Here is a 16939-nt window from a genome sequence, read left to right on the forward strand (position 1 = left end):
GCGGCCAGAATTAGACATGTTGCTCCGTCTGGGGCCGAAGTAGTGCTTCAATGGGCACAGCAATAACTTCCTTGCTTGTGTATTCTATTCCATAATTAATAAAGCCAAGGGTGAACTAATCACCATTGTGGAGTCTCCACTAATCATAGTTATTTGCAGGCTTTGACAAGGCTCCAAAAATTAAGTTTGAGGATGCAAGAAACTTGATAGGTTTTGAACGCGTTTTTAAAAATTTGCTGAAACTGACTAGATTGCATCCCAATTTAATTAGAAAACTGTTCCGTCTATCTTTAAACATCATTCTGCAATTTAAAACAAGGTTGCACACAGGTAGCTGAATGACAGATTTAAAATACTCGTGATTGTTATGAAGTGGACATTGATTTCCACCCCACCCCCGGCTCAGAACGAACACTGAAACACGCAGAGTATCTCACCTCAATCTGCAAAAAGTGTGTGAAGTGGTGTGACCTGCCCTTCAACAACTTCTAGTGATTAAATACAAAATAAATTATAGTTATATTTTCAGCTGCATTAATTCGATCTTGCAAAGTCAACGATTTTAAATGTGAAAAAAGTTTACAAAGGAACATTTTTCAAATAAAAGCACTTCAAAACATTCCGCTACTCCATGGCAAGTTTTATATTTGGTATGCTAATTAGATTGTCAAAATTCCAGCGGAATAAACATTTAGTAACATGGTGCAATTTGTGCCAGGATCATCAATTCCGCCGAGAGCAGAAACTCTACCCTCCCATTTCAGCATTGTAATTAACAACATTATAATGAGTCTGCCTTAAACTGCAATGTCACAGAAAATTTGTACCTTGATTAAGTTTCAGCCATCACTCCAATTAACTACAATCTTTGCAGGCACGAGTGTAGTTGTCACATTACTAGCACTAGTATTTCAGAGATCTAAATGATTCAGAGGCACAAATTAAATTCCTACCATGACATTTGGGGTATTTAAATACAATACATCAAATATGGTACCAATAATGGTGACCATGGATGAGTATAAACCTACTGGCACAGGTCATTTTAGGGAAGCAAACCCGCCAACTGCTCTGGGAAACACAGCAAGTATGAGAAGCAAAGAGACAATTGCAGTTAGCTGAGTTGACTTATAAAATGCACAGGACAGAAGAAAATCATGTTACTTGTAACAGATCTGCTAACAACTTCAAATCTGTCATGTGATAAGTGGTGCTGAATCTTGAACATGATTGCAGAATGTAGGGACAGTAAACCATTCTGGAACTATGTGAAGCCCAAACAGAAAGTTAAAAATCTTACTGGCCTCCTATTTAATCCAGGAACTGGGAGAGTCGCCAATCATGCCCAACAACATGCTCAAATATTTAGTGATTTTTATTCCAGAGGCTGCGCTCGAAGAATTAGTTCAAGTTTCAGTCACCTCTCAAAAGTACAACTGACTGATTGAAGGCCATTAACTTCACTCGTAATGGTCTTCATAGAATCCCTACAGTAGAGGAGGGGGGCATTCAGCCCCTCGAGTCTGTACCAACCATAATCCTACCTAGGCCCTACTTCCGTAACCCTCATTTACCCTGCTAATCCCCCTGACACTAAGGGGCAATTTAGCATGGCCAATCAACCTAACCCACATATCTTTGGACTGTGGGAGGAAACCCACACAGACATGGAGAGAAAATGCAAACTCCAGAAGACAGTGACCCAAGGCTGGAATTGAACCAGTGTCCCTGGTGCAGTGAGGCAGCAGTGCTAACCACTCACGGCTGTGCACTTAGCTCACTGCTGTGAGGCAGCAGTGCTAACCACTGTACCACCATCTTCAACAAAAGCTATTCAGATGCAAGAAATCTGCTGGTCTAAATAAGACACATCATATTCTGAAAAAGAGGGATTTTTTTAAAATCGCATCTGCTTTGTCTGCTCTTTGACACTTTTTGGAAGATGGAGAAACACCTAAAGAATTGAAAACCGCTTGTTATATTTTTTGAAAAAAGGAATAGAAAGGGTGCTGAGAATTATTAGCTGGTCAGTTTGATTTTTCACATTGGAAAATGACTGGAATTGTGTGTTGCAGGACCATCGGGGATTTTTTGGAAAGAGCGTGGTCTCATTAGGGGCAACAAATTTGGTTTCATCTCTGGGGGTTCATGAATTTTTAGAAGATTTTTAGCTGCCATAGTTGACAGAGGCCAATGGTGTGAAGCAAGTTACCTGGGACTTTTCAAAAGCCACATAAGTGGTTATGGACCATATGAAGGTGAGAAGGGTGAAATTGGAGGCAGAATTCATAATTTGTTTCAGGTCCAGATAAAAGCATGAAACGGCATGAAGCACCAATACAGTCATCACTATAACAGAATATTTGCAGGAGCTTGCCTAAGTAGGGCTGGAACAAGGAGTGTTCCGCATAACCCACAAAAATGCAGCTATAATAACTAGGACCCATGCGGGTACCCATAGTAACTCCTTTTATTTGCAGAAAATCAGTGTCTCCATACTCTGGGCAGGAATCTTTCTCCCATTCAATGGATCATTTCACCCACCTCCAATGTTCTCATTTTAACTAGACCCCACCCACCTGCTCTTGATCTTTTCACTGAGAACAGTCAGCACAACATCTGCCATCTCAATTTTTCTGTCTGTCTCACCAATTTTTGAAGAGAGACCATGACCCATGAACACTTATAAATATCCAGTTAATAAAAACTTAGACTGTTATATAATTTGTTGGCCATCTCGGAGGAGGTAAGGTCTCTTAATAGTCACCTTTCTTGAGGGAAGACGTATCTTCCTCAGATCTAAAAGTGAGGGAACTGGCTGCCTTGAACTCAGATGAGAGGGACTGTTGAAGCAGTGCTCCCAATCTACGGCAGTCACCATTTGGGGCTGGAATTGTAATCCACTTCACTGCACCTAATCCCACTGGCATACAAAGCAACTTATTATTTGCTTTCCTAATTGCCACTGTTTTGCACGTTAACTGTGAATTGTGTACAATGAAACACAAATCTCTGACCAACAATATTCCAAAAGTAGACAGCTTTGCTACTTGTCCTACTCAGGAAGATTGCCACATTTCTCCACATGATACTCCACCTACAGTTTCTTGCCCTCTCACTTAGAGTCTCCATCCTTTTGTAGTTTGTGTTCTCCTCACAGCTTACTTTCCCACCTCACTTTGTGTTGTCAGCAAACTTGGATATGTTATCCTCAGTCCTCTTATCTACATAGATTTTATACAACTGAAGCCAGAGCACTCAATCTTTCAGAATCCTATCAGTTACAGCTTGCCAACTTAGAAAAGACTCACTCACTTGCGTTTTTCATCAGTTATCCAGTCCTCAATCCATACTGATACATTTCCCTAACCATGAGCACTCAAGTTATCTAACAATGTCCATGACCTTATCAAATGCTTCCAGAAAATGCAAATACTGTACATCCATTTATCCTCCTTAATCTAACCTACCAACTACACGGTAAAAATCTCAGATGTCGATTATGATCGTCTTTACTTAAAGCATGCCCCTATTTCCAAATTACATGTCACTAATCTACCAAAACTGGATCCAATGCTCTTCACTTGGTACCTTGGTTCCAACAAGAGGCAGAAAGCAATGATCAACATGGAATCCATGCTTATTTGTCATACTTTGTAGCATGTCAATTCAGCAAATACTGCTGACCTCAACCAATCAGGAACCAAATTAGGAACTTGTATTATTCACTGTGGTACTGAATTGACTCTGCATTAATAGGAAGCTACTCAAATGTGATGTGGTCATCTGTGCTGAAGAATAGGTCTATGAAAGCATCAGTTCTGCCAGCCACTATTCCTTCCAAGATTGAAAATTTGTAAAATCTGTTTGGCAAGAAGGCCACTGTCTTCATAGGGCTACTTTGATGAGCTCTTTCTTGTGTTATTTCTTGCAGAGGCTAATTATGCAGCAAGATGGACAATTTTTTTCAGTAGAAGTGTCAAGTTTTTCTTGCAAGCCAAATAATTGGTGTCAGTGTAAATTCAGACACCTCAATTTTTTTCACTGGGTTATAACATAGCAGACAGGAATATTTCAAATAGTAACATTAACTTTTAAGTATCCAATCTTGATTTTCAGTTGCTCTCATACCTCAAAGAAACAATTTTAATGCAGTCTGCTTTATTTTATGTTCTTTCATCTCAGTGGAAGCTCAGAATATTTCTAGCTTCCACAGCTTGAATTTCAAACCACCTCAATGACTTTGCAGATTCCGGTTTCCACGGCTGTGGCAATTAGATTGGAATTTCCTCAAACCCACAGCTGTCTGTGGAGCAGATTTTCACCCACTGTATGTTGCAGCCTTAACATCCATAACTGTCTAATCGTTGCATTTTAAAAAATCAAACTCCTCTTTGGGTCTATGCTATTACAGCAGAACCTAAAGACAATTCTAATAAGGCCCAAGTGGTTTGGTGAAATACAAACTTTCAAATGTAACATTTGAGTCATCTAAATGGCCATCGTTTAAACCTGAAGAATGTTTATAAATAGCAGTTCATCTTCCATACAACCAAAAGAATTCTACTTTTGACCCTAGTAATGTAACATTTCTCAGGAAAATTTTTAAGCTGCATTCACTACCCTTCATTCCTAGTTACAATCAGCAACTGACAATTACAATATAATCAGAAGGCGATTACATCCAGCCCAACATAGCTTCACTTCATCTATATTGGTTGAGAACAATGCAAAGATTTGAAGACCTGCAAAAAGGCAATCAACTGCTTAAAAATCATAAGTTACAGTCAACTTTGGCCACTGAGACTGCAACAAAGTGTTACTCAGTTGGAGGTTTGAGATCTCACAGCTGGACTACATGCACTCAATTCTTTGAAGCACTGTAGCATGTCAGTACATTGCGTTACTTGACAAGTTCCACCTCTTACCTATTATTAAATTAGCACACAACTATTGGGTCGAGTAGGGATAAACTACCCAGCAGGTAGGGGATCCCATGCAATATCAGAAAATGTAGACACAGAGGCATAGGTTGGTGACAAATAATCCTAGGACGTGAGGTTGGCTCATGCAAGGTGCCAATGCTGGGCAGGTTGATGCCTGCAAGAATTGACATTAAACAAAGTGGTCAGGGACTGCTATGGATAAGTGAACAGAAAATTCTAGATGAAATTTAGGTCTAAATATTGGAGTGTGAGAATATGTGGCATGGAGTCAGGCATCTATAGATGGAATTTGAGAACATGGGGAATGGATATTGACATTTTGGAGCATTTATGCACACAGGAATTGGGACCATAACAGGTTGGTATTTAGAGGCATTGTCAAAGGTGTGGATTTGACAACAGTGGGAATGGGAAAAATGTAAGAGTTTGGAAAAGGGAAAAAATATTAGTTCAGATTTCATAGTAGCCTGAGCACAGAGAACTCCTTTCTCAGCATGTACAGCAGCTGCAGGAAGGAGAAGCAAGCTGCTGCAACCACAATAAGATCAAAACTGCTGACACAGCACAAGGCCAACAATAATTCTGCCTGTAAGCAAAGTGGTTTTACCAGCAACAATGGGAGACAAAAGAACTCAGCACTACTGTAAGCACAACAGCAAGACAAAGTGAATGTGGTCATGCCAGGGCTAGTTAAATTACTGCAATATTCAAGAAATCGCGTCACCTCTTTTAACCTGATCCTGTGAACCAATAATGATGTGGAGATGCCAGCATGGAACTGAGGTAAAAACAGTAACAGGAAGTTTCACAACACCAGGTTAAAGTCCAACAGATTTATTTGGTAGCAAAAGCCACTTGCTTTCAGAGGGCTGCTCCTTCATCAGCTGAGTGGGATTAAATCCTGTTGGACTTTAACCTGGTGTTGTGAGACTTCTTACTCTGTCAACAAATAATGTACCAGAGTGCAGGTGACTCTTAAAAGCTTTCAGAAATGGCCTAGCAAGCCACTCAGTTGTATCAAACTGCTAAATAGTAAATAAGAAATGAAACTGGACAGACTGGGGTGCATTTCAGTGATAGTGACCGTAACTCAGTAAAATTTAAAGTAGTGATGGAAAAGGACAAAGATGGCCCAGAAATAAGAGTTGTGGATTGGGGCAAAGGTCCATTTTAATAGCATAATGCTTTACACAGCCCAAGGTAACGAGGAGCAACTCCTTGTAGGGGAATCCACAACAGAACAGTAGGAGTATTTCAAAAGGAATGAGAGAGTGTACAAAACCAACATGTTCCTGTAAAGGGCAGGACCAAAAAATCCAGTGAATGCTGGATGTCAAGTGATATACAAGGTTGGATAAGAACAAAGTGAAACTTACAGTAACTAGAGGGGAACTGAAAAGTGGATGTTGTAGAGGAGGAGAGAAAGTGCAGGGAAGTACTTAAAGGAGAACAAAGTGGGGGAATTGAATAAAGTGAGGGAATGGCAGGCAAAATATAGGCACCAGAGTGTGGGGACACCGGGGTTTTCATAATGACTTCATTGCAATGTTAATGTAAGCCTAATTGTGACACAATTGAACTTTAAAGGAAAATTCTGAGGTGTTTTACAAGTATATTCAGGGCAAGACAGTAACCAAAGAGCTGAAAGATGTAGCCTTAGAAATTAAATGAGTATTTTGCATTGGTGTTCACAATGGAGAAGAATGACAGAGGTATAGAATGCAAGGAGTGACACTGAGACATAGCTGAACAGATCAGCGTTGTGAGGGAGGTAGTATGAGCAGTTTTTGATGACTTTAAAGTGGATAAATCCCCCAGGCCCAAACAAGAGGCATCCCAGGCTGCTGAGAGGCCAAGGAGGAAATTGCTGGGATCTGATGCTAACTTGCAAATCGTCTTTGGTCACAGAAGTACAGTAAGAAGTCTCACAACACCAGGTTAAAGTCCAACAGGTTTATTTGGTAGCACAAGCCACAAGCTTTCGGAGCACTGCCCCTTCATCAGGTGAGTGGGAGTTGCATTCACAAACAGGGCATATATAGACACAAACTCAATTTACAAGATAATAGTTAGAATCTAAGTCTTTGAGCGGAGAAGGTTAGACATAGATTAAACAGATGTATGGGGGTTACAGAGAGTATGACATGAACCCAAGATCCCGGTTGAGGCTGTCCTTACGTGTGTGGAACTTGGCTACCAGTTTCTGCTTAGTGATTCTGCGTTGCCATGTGTCGTGAAGGCCACCTTGGAGAACGCTCACCCTAAGATCAGAGGCTGAATGCCCGCAACTGCTGAAGTATTCCCCAACAGGAGGGGAACACTCCTGCCTGATGATCATCAAGCAGTGCTCATTCATCCATTGTCATAGCATCTGCATGGTGTCACCAATGTACCATGCCTTGGAACATCTTTTCCTGCAGCACAACAGGTAGATGACACTGGCTGAGTTGCAAGAGTATGTACCATGTACCTGGTGGCTGGTATTCTCACGTGAGATGATGGCATCCATGTCGATGATCCAGCACGTCTTGCAGAGGTTGCTGTGGCAGGATTATATGGTATGGTGGTCACTGTTCTCCGGAAGGCAGTGTGTTCTCCTGAAGGCAGTGTAGTTTGCTGCAGACAATGGACTATTTTAGGTTGTGTGGTTGTTTGAAGGCAAGAAGAGGGGATGTGGGGAATGGCCTTGACGAAATAGAACATAGAACATAGAACATTACAGCGCAGAACAGGCCCTTCGGCCCACGATGTTGCGCCGACCAGTTACAAAAACAATGACCCACTAGCCTATACCAATCCCTTTTCGTCCATAAACCTATCCAGAGATCTCTTAAACGCCCCCAAACTAGACGCATCTACAACTGCAGCAGGCAGGGCATTCCAATCCCTCACCACCCGCTGGGTAAAGAACCTACCCCTGACATCCGTCCTGTAGCTACCCCCCCTTAATTTAAAGTCATGCCCCCTCGTGCTAGCTTTCTCCATCCGAGGAAAAAGGCTATCACTATCCACCCTATCTAAACCCCTAATCATCTTATATGTTTCAATAAGATCCCCTCTTAGCCGCCTTCTTCCCAACGAAAACAACCCTAGATCCCTCAGTCTCTCCTCATAGGACCTCCCCACCATACCAGGCAACATCCTAGTAAACCTCCTCTGCACCCTCTCCAACGCCTCCACATCCTTCTTGTAATGCGGGGACCAGAACTGCACACAGTACTCCAAGTGCGGCCGCACTAGAGTAGTGTACAGTTGCAACATTACACTGCGACTCCTAAATTCAATCCCCCTACCAATAAACGCCAAGACACCGTACGCCTTCTTGACAACCTTATCTACTTGATTCCCAACTTTCAGGGATCTATGTACACACACACCTAGATCCCTCTGTTCATCCACACTATTCAAAGTCCTCCCGTTAGCCCTATACTCGACACATCTGTTGCTCCTACCAAAGTGAATTACCTCACACTTCTCCGCATTAAATTCCATCCGCCACCTCTCGGCCCAGCTCTGCAACCTATCTAAGTCTCCCTGCAGACTATGACACCCTTCCTCACAATCTACCACACCTCCAACTTTGGTGTCATCAGCAAATTTACTAATCCACCCAACTATACCCTCATCCAGATCATTAATAAAAATTACAAACAACAGTGGCCCCAAAACAGATCCCTGAGGCACACCACTCGTAACTGCACTCCATGATGAATATTTACCATCCACCACCACCCTCTGTCTCCTATCTGATAGCCAATTCCTGATCCAACTTCCTAGATTACCCACAATCCCATACATCTGCATTTTCTGCATAAGCCTACCATGGTGAACCTTATCGAACGCCTTACTAAAATCCATGTATACCACGTCAACTGCCTTACCCCCATCCACCTCTTTGGTCACCTTCTCAAAAAACTCAATAAGGTTAGTAAGGCACGACCTACCTGCTACAAAACCATGCTGACTATTTCTAATCAATTCATTACACTCCAAATAACTATAAATCCTATCCCTAATAATTTTTTCTAAAACCTTGCCCACAACAGAAGTAAGACTCACCGGTCTATAATTCCCGGCAAAGTCTCTGTTCCCCTTCTTAAACAATGGGACAACATTCGCTATCCTCCAATCCTCCGGGACTACACCAGAGAAATGTTCATCTTCATCATGCTGAAAGCTTCAGAGAAGATTTTGTAGCTTCTCTGCCTGGGCAACGAAGAGTACTGTGTCCACTGTGTCTTGTGTTTGTCATCTGAGGAGGTCAACGCAGTTTTTCACTGTGGTGTGTCCAAGCTGTTGATTGATGAGTTGAGCACCATATCCTGTTCTTATGAGGGCATCTTTCAGCGTCTGGAGGTGTCTGTTGTGATTCTCCTCATCTGAGAAGATCCTATGAATATAGAGGGCTTGTCTGTAGGGGATGGCTTCATTAATATGTTTAGGGTGGAAGCATCGTGAGGTTATCTGTAGGCTTGCAGTATAGTGAAGTGCTGAGGTGACTGTCCTTGACGGAGATGCACGTCTAAGAACGCAACCGATTCCGGAGAGTTGTCCATTGGTTGAAGATCCTGTGCAGTCTTGTTCAAGACTTCTTCATCGCACAGGACCTTCAACCTATGCTACGGACTAGATACATTGAAGACATTTTCTTCCTTTGGACTCATGGCGAACAATCACAGAAACAACTACATGACGACGTCAAGAAGTTCCATCCCATCATCAAACTCACCATGGACTACTCTCCAGAATCCAAAATGGGCTTTGTGGTTGGAAGCAGGGGTGACGATTGAAGGCTGTTTTCATGATTGGAAGCCTACGCCCGGTGTTGGTGTACCACAGGTATTGATGCTGGTCCCTTGATGTCTGTAGTGCACATTTATGAGCTAGACATAATGTGGGGAGTATCATCAGCAAGGAAACAAGATGATTCCACTGAGAAAACAAATTAATGCTTTCACGGCAACTCTGAACAGAAATGGCTTTGCCATATTTACTGTAAAGTCACAAAATTCTATTAACCCTGCTGCAGCAAAAATGCAGGAGCACCACCCAGGAGAGGATGAGACAAGGTGTGAATTACACAAACTTGTGAGATTCTTCAGTCTGTCATCAAGTCCATATAGGGGCTCGAGAGCACTGTTCAACTTCAGATGAAACGGTTACAAGTGCAGGTGGTAACTGGACTAGAACATATACCTATGTAATACAGTCCCATTTTAAAGTCACACATTTCTATTCTCACTTCTGTAACTCCAATGTAAAAAACTATGACTGCATTTATAATGTTAATAGCCTACATAAACTAGTCACATTGCAATTACAACTCAGTATTCCCATTTACAAGTATAATTAAAGCATGTGACAAGATTACTTAAGCAGTTTGCACTATAAACGTGGATAACAGAAATAGTAATACAAAAGCTGACAGTTTAAATAACTTTTATAAGTAGTAAAAATAACTTGGGCACGATAGCTCTAGAGAATTCTTATCAGCAATCAATGCCAATCTTCTATTGCTTGATCAGTTGTGTCCGTTTCCCCTGTTCCTTTCTTATTTTCCCCCTGCATTCAATCCACTGGAATAGTCTAATTCAAACAAATGTCCCTTCTAAAGCAGAGGAAATGCTGTTTTGCAAGTTCAACAACATTATGCCAAGTAGCATGATGCATTTTTCTGCTGTTCTTTTTAAGATCATATGCATTAACTACATATGGAGGTCATTATGGGTTAATTAGAGTGAAACTCTTTTACTGCAGGTCAGCAGCTGATAATTAAACCCTGGCTCCTGAATAGCATCAGCATCCAAGGCCAAATGGTACCCTTATCACTGCCAAAAAACTTGCTTTGAATTTGCTGCAGCAATGGTATCAAAACAGACAGCATGCACTGTCATTACTCCTCTGTCTGAAACTGGAGTCTGCAAATGCATAGTTCAACATGTAAATTCAAAGTTGCTCTGTGATTCTACACTTCCCCCAACAGCGCATTGCTGAAGCCATAAGCCTGCAATTAAGTAGAAATCACTAAAACTGTACAATTTTTCACAGCAAAAACCTCAAACAAGTTGCATAGAATTTCTACAGTGCAGAAGGCAGCCGAGCGACCACCGAGTCTGCACCGACTTTCAGACAGTATCCTACCCAGGCCATCCTCATAATCCCACACATTCAGCCAGCTAACCCCTCTACACATTGAGACACTAAGGGGTATTTTGTTTGGCTAATCCATCTAATGTGCACATCTTTGAAATATGGGAGGAAACCACACAGATAAGGGGAGAACATGTAGACTCCGCACAGTGACCCAAGGCTGGAATTGAACCCAAGTCCCTGGTACTGTGATGCAGCAGTGCAAACCACTGTGCCAATCTTGCGCTCATTTTTGAACGAGGGTTACTGGGTTTTGAAGGCATTGTAAGCTCATAACTATTGCTGAGAAACATCAATTGCATTAAAACAATTATGTTTATTTGTTGAAAGTCCAATTTATACATTCTGATAAAAAAAACTAAAATGCAAAGTGGATATTTCAGCTTCCAGCTTAGTGTCATTCATATGCCACAATCATTCACACTCTAAAATAATGAAAAAACAAAGGTTAATCGGTGCACTCTGCTTGCTAGTTTGCTGTTTGAGGAGACTTCAACATGATGAAATACTGACCCATGCTCGATGACATCATTGTTGCCTGATCACCAGTAAAGGGGAAATCCACATCAGGGATGACAAGATTTTTTAATGTCAGCTTTCTTCCAGGTCAGTGATAAGTGCTACAATTTTGTTGCTGACTGCAAACTCCAGGCCAATGAAGGTGGGTGTTTGGAGACTTCCTTATATATTCATTAGAGGGTTATCTAAGAAGATGGAATGGCCTGCCAGAGCATCTATAATTAATATTACTGCACAAGTGCTAAGCACTCGGAAAAGCAGAGTGCATTCAGAAATCCAGCACGAGACAGTCAAATAACCACCTTCCGTTGAATCAAATTCTGTGATTGTATTCCATGCTTCAGTTTGTTCAATTCTATGATTGACAGGAAGAATCCTTGCGCAAATATTGTAAAAGGATTTGGTACATTAAGGGTTAACCCGGGACTGTGTACAGTACTGCCTACTGATGATCTAAGGCAGCACCTGAACTAGAGCTTAGATCAGCCATATAGGTAGGAACATACAAGGAAATGCTCTGGAGTCCTCTTCATACTGTACATTCTACTCTAAATATATGCACTGTTCAGAAATGTAAACAAAGGCTTCTTATAACTTCCACAAGCATTTACTGGTGTCAAAGCAATGTGCACCATGCTAAGTGACAACACAAGTAAACATTGTGCAAAGGCACAACTGGGCTCAGCTGTGTTGCATTTTGTGGCCCAACAGCTAAAGGACACACTGTGTGCCAACACAGAGGTTCCTAAATTGAAGGACAGTGAGAAATTTACAAAAAAGCAATGCATTCTCACCTTTGTTTCTTTTGTTAATTATCTTCATTTGTAATGCACATTACATTTGTCACATGCAACTACTCCATTACCTTTTCTGGGCAAATCCTACTTTCCATTCCAACACTTAAACCTAACACACCAGTTAAATATTAGCAAGTCTAAAACCATTGTTTTCAGCTCCCCACCAACAACTCAGTATCCTTACGACTTTGTACGCTCCTCTCCCCAGCAGAGCAACAAACTGAACGTTTAACTCAATGTCTTTTAGCCATCAAGGCAAGGACCATCAGCCATAACATTAATTCGTACATTGCCTACTTCCATCACTACTACAGCTCATCCACTGTTTAAAACTCTTAATCTTCACCTTTGTCACCTCCAACCTCAACTACTTCAACATTCACATCCTTAATTTAAAACACTATTGCTTGCATCTTCTCTTGAATCAGATCCACCTCACCCAGCACCCCTCTGGTCACTGACCAACACTGACAGCCTGCATATTAATTATCTGAAGCAAATGGCCCACACGGGGCACCCAAATAAGCACTCAAATCCTGCGCGGAGAGATAGTGGGGGTATTTGCAGACATCTTTAACCTCTCCTTACACCAATCTGAGGTCCACACCTGCTTCAAGACAATGACCATCATCCCCGTACAAAAGAAAAGCCAGGCAGTATGTCTTAATGACTATTGCCCAGTGGCTCTGACATACATCATTATGAAGTGCTTCAAAAGGTTAGTCATGACACAGATCAATTCCGGCCTCCCAGATTGCCTGGATCCACTACAGTTCACCCATAGCTGCAACAGGTGCACAGCAGACACTATCTCCCTGGCCCTACACTCAACCCTGGAACACCTAGATAACAAAGACACCTATTTATTGACTACAGCTCAGCCTTCAACACTTGTTATCCCTCCAAAATGCATCTCCAAACTTTATGGCCTAGGGCTCGGTTCCTCCCTCTGCAACTGAATCCTAGACTTCCTAACCCAGAGCGGAATCAATAAGGATAGGCAACAACACCACCTCCACATTATCCTCAACACCAGTGCCCTGCAAGGCTGTGTCCTCAGCTCCTTATGACACTCCTGACACATCTATGACTGTGGAGCCAAACTCCTCTCCAACTCAATTTTCAAGTTTGCTGATGGGTCGGATCTCAAACAATGATGAGATGGAGTACAGGAAAGAGACAGAATTGGTAAATTGATACTTCTCCCTCAATGTCTGTAAAACAAAGGAGATAGAAGTGTAGTGGAGGACAGGCCTCTCCAGCAGAAATGAAGTGGAAACGGTCAAGAGCTCCAAGTTTCTAGGCATCCAGATTGCCAACCTGTCTTGGTCCCTCCATGCCAACACTGTTAAGAAAACCCAGCAATGCCTATGTTTTCTCAGGAGGCTAAGAAAATTTGGCATGTCCGCTACAACTCTCACCAACTTTTACAGATGCACCACAGAAAGCATCCTTTCTGGTTGTATCACAGCTTGCTATGTCTGCCCAAGACTGCAAGAAACTACAAAGGGTTCTGAACTAAGCCCAGTCCATCACACAAAGCAGCCTCCCAACCACTGATTCTGTCCACTTCCCGCTGCTTCAGAAAGCAGCCTGCAGAATTAAGGGCCCCCACGCACCCTAGGCATACTCTCTTCCACCTTCTTCCATAGAGAAGGAGATCGAAACTGAGGTCACATACCAACTGATAAGAACAGTTTCTTCCCTGCTGCCAACAGTCTTTTGATTGAAACTACCTTGCATTAAGTTGATCTTCCTCTGCGCCCTAGCTATGACTTTAACACTACATTCTGAACCCTCTCCTTTCCTCCTCAACGAAAGGTATGCTTTGTCTATTTAGCGCACAAGAAACAATACTTTCCACTGTACTAATACATGTGACAATAATAAAGCAAATCAGTATTTGGCTCAGGACAATTCCTTATGCTTCTGAAGTACTTTTAGGACATTTTGCTACAGTATAGCACATTTATTTTCCATGATAGTCAATGCAGGTTAAAAGGTGTTAGGAATAAATATTGAACAAGCAGACCCCTTCAGCAGTGCAGTGAAAAAGGCACAGATGCCAACACTACTGTTAACACTCGTGTTCATATGAAAAGATGGCAACCTATTAGTTGTTGCCATGAGGTAAAGCATCCCCAGACCACACAACCAATGGAAACGTCAACAAGCTTCAAGTTTTTAGGTGTCCAGATCACCAACCACCTGTCCTATCCCCCCATCCCAATGCTACAGTTACGAAAGCACAACAACACCTCAACTTTCTCAGGAAGCTAAGGAAATGTAGCACATCCACTACAACTCTGGCCAATTTTTGCAGATGCACCATATAAAGCAACCTTTCCAGATGCATCAGTTTGGTATGGCAGGAGCCATACCAAGGTCACAAGAAATTACAAAGGTTGTGAGCACAGCCCAGTCCATCTCAAGGGCGACTAAGGATGGGCAATAAACGCTGACCAGCCAGCGCCATTCATATCCCATGAATGAATAAACAAAATCCCACAAACCAGTCTCCTAACCATTGACTTTGTCTACACTTTCTGCTGCCTCAGAAAAGCACCCACCATAATCAAGGACACCGTGCATGCTCTCCTCCACCTTCTTCGATCAGGAAAAAGACACAGAAGTCTGAGATCACGTACCAACTGACTCAAGAACAGCTTCTTCCCTCATTGTCAGACTTTTGAATGGACCTGTCATATAATCAGTTGATCTTTTTCTACATCCTGGCTGTAACTGTAACACTACATTTTGCACCTTCTCCTTTCCTTCTGCATGTACAGTATACTTTGTCTATATAATACACAAGAAATACGTCTCACTGTATCTCAATACACGTGACAATAACAAATCAAGGCTGTGCAACAAGCCCAAAAAAGGCAAGCAGACAGAAATAAATAGGCATTTCATAGTTAACTGGCATGCCTTTTTATCATCCTAATTAAGGGGTCCTTATTTGGATCCCCAGCCACTCAGAAAAACACTGCTCGGCTCCAATGACTTATTTCTGGAAGACAAAACAAGCAAGTTGGAATTCGATTTAAGAAGAAAACAGTTCCACATCTCAGGGCAGGGTGCCAAAGGTGTAAAGCAAATAATGAGGTGTCCTAACCCGAGGGTGTGTATTTGGAATGGCGGATCTACAGTGACTAAGTTTGGTGATGTTGCTGGGTGGAGATGTGCCCACAGCAGCCACTCCATGAGCGGGTCACTCAGTCACTTCTGGAGGAATTCAGACACACGCAATCCCCCACAATATTACCGAACACATTTCACATCCTCCCACAGAGGTTCCCAACAGAGCGGCCTGGCTGAGGCGGTGACCGGGACTCAGAGTCTGCCCGCCCGGCCGCTCGCTCAAGCCGGGGCCTTCCCCAGGCGGCTGCCCGGCCAGGGAGTGCGCGTCACCGAGGCCGCAGAGCCTCGCCGCCCCGGGAGCAGCCCGATACCCTGTCGCGGTGTTTCCCCCTCCCGCGCCGGGGCCTAGCCCGCTCTCACTTACACCACACTCCGCGAGATGATAGCCGACACCATGGCCCTAGCTGGCAGCCCGGGGCTGGAACTTCCCTCCGCGCGTATCTCTCCCTCACCCAGCTCCGCTCACTGAACCCAGCCCCGCCCTGCGGCCTAACCCACCTCTCATTGGCCATGTCACACATCTCCAAGGTAACGCCCCGGGATTCCGGCTCTGATTGGCCGCCCCACCTGTCAGTCAGCACGAGTCCCGCCCTCCTTTCCTTCAGCGAGGCAAACTGGACAAAAAAAGCCAGCCTTATCCCTCCCCCTGTCTCAATGTCAGCCTTATGGGCCAAGATCAAACCCCAGATCAGCCTGGATCTTGTATGTCTCTTAACATAGAACCATAGAATCCCCTACAGTGCAGAAAAAGGCCCTTCGGCCCATCGAGTCTCCACCTAAACACAATCCCAACCAGGCCCTACCCCCATATCCTTACATATTATACCCATTAATCCCTCTAACCTACCCATCCCTGGATACTAAGGGGCAATTTCTTAGCACGGCCAATCAACCTAACCCACACATCTTCGGACTGTGGGAGGAAACCGGAGTACCTGGAGGAAACCCACACAGACACGAGGAGAACATGCAAGCTCCACACAGACGGTGACCTGAGCTGAGAATCTTGTGGAGACAACACAGAAAGAAGTCTCACAACACCAGGTTAAAGGCCAACAGTTTTATTTGTAGCAAACGCCACTGGCTTTCGGAACTGGCTGTTCCTTCATCAGGTAGGTGGGAGTTTTCATCACACACAGGACATATAAAGACACAAACTCAATTTACATGAATAATGATTGGAAGGTGAGTCTTTACAGCTTATCAAGTCTTAAAGGTACATACAATGTGAGTGGAGAGATGGTTAAGCACAGGTTAAAGAGATGTGTATTGTCTCCAGCCAGGACAGTTAATGAGATTTTGCAAGTCCAGGCCAGTTGTGGGGGTTACAGATAGTGTGACATGAACCCAAGATCCCGGTTGAGGCCGTTTTCATGTGCGCAG

At 43.0% G+C, this 16939-nt stretch overlaps 1 protein-coding gene across 1 annotated transcript in view; it reads right to left on the bottom strand.

Moving 5' to 3' along the window:
- LOC145354298 (receptor expression-enhancing protein 3-like) overlaps positions 1-16011 on the bottom strand; it is a 60736-nt gene extending 44725 nt beyond the window's left edge. The window contains exon 1 of the mRNA XM_080205411.1: positions 15921-16011. Within this exon, the coding sequence (XP_080061537.1) occupies positions 15921-15952 (32 nt within the window). The 5' untranslated portion in view covers positions 15953-16011. The remainder of the gene's footprint in view (positions 1-15920) is intronic.
- Positions 16012-16939: the final 928 nt, after the last annotated feature.

Source organism: Carcharhinus amblyrhynchos, chromosome 17 (assembly GCF_965287045.1).
Source record: "Carcharhinus amblyrhynchos chromosome 17, sCarAmb.v2.hapA, whole genome shotgun sequence".
NCBI classification, from domain to species: Eukaryota; Metazoa; Chordata; class Chondrichthyes; order Carcharhiniformes; family Carcharhinidae; genus Carcharhinus; species Carcharhinus amblyrhynchos.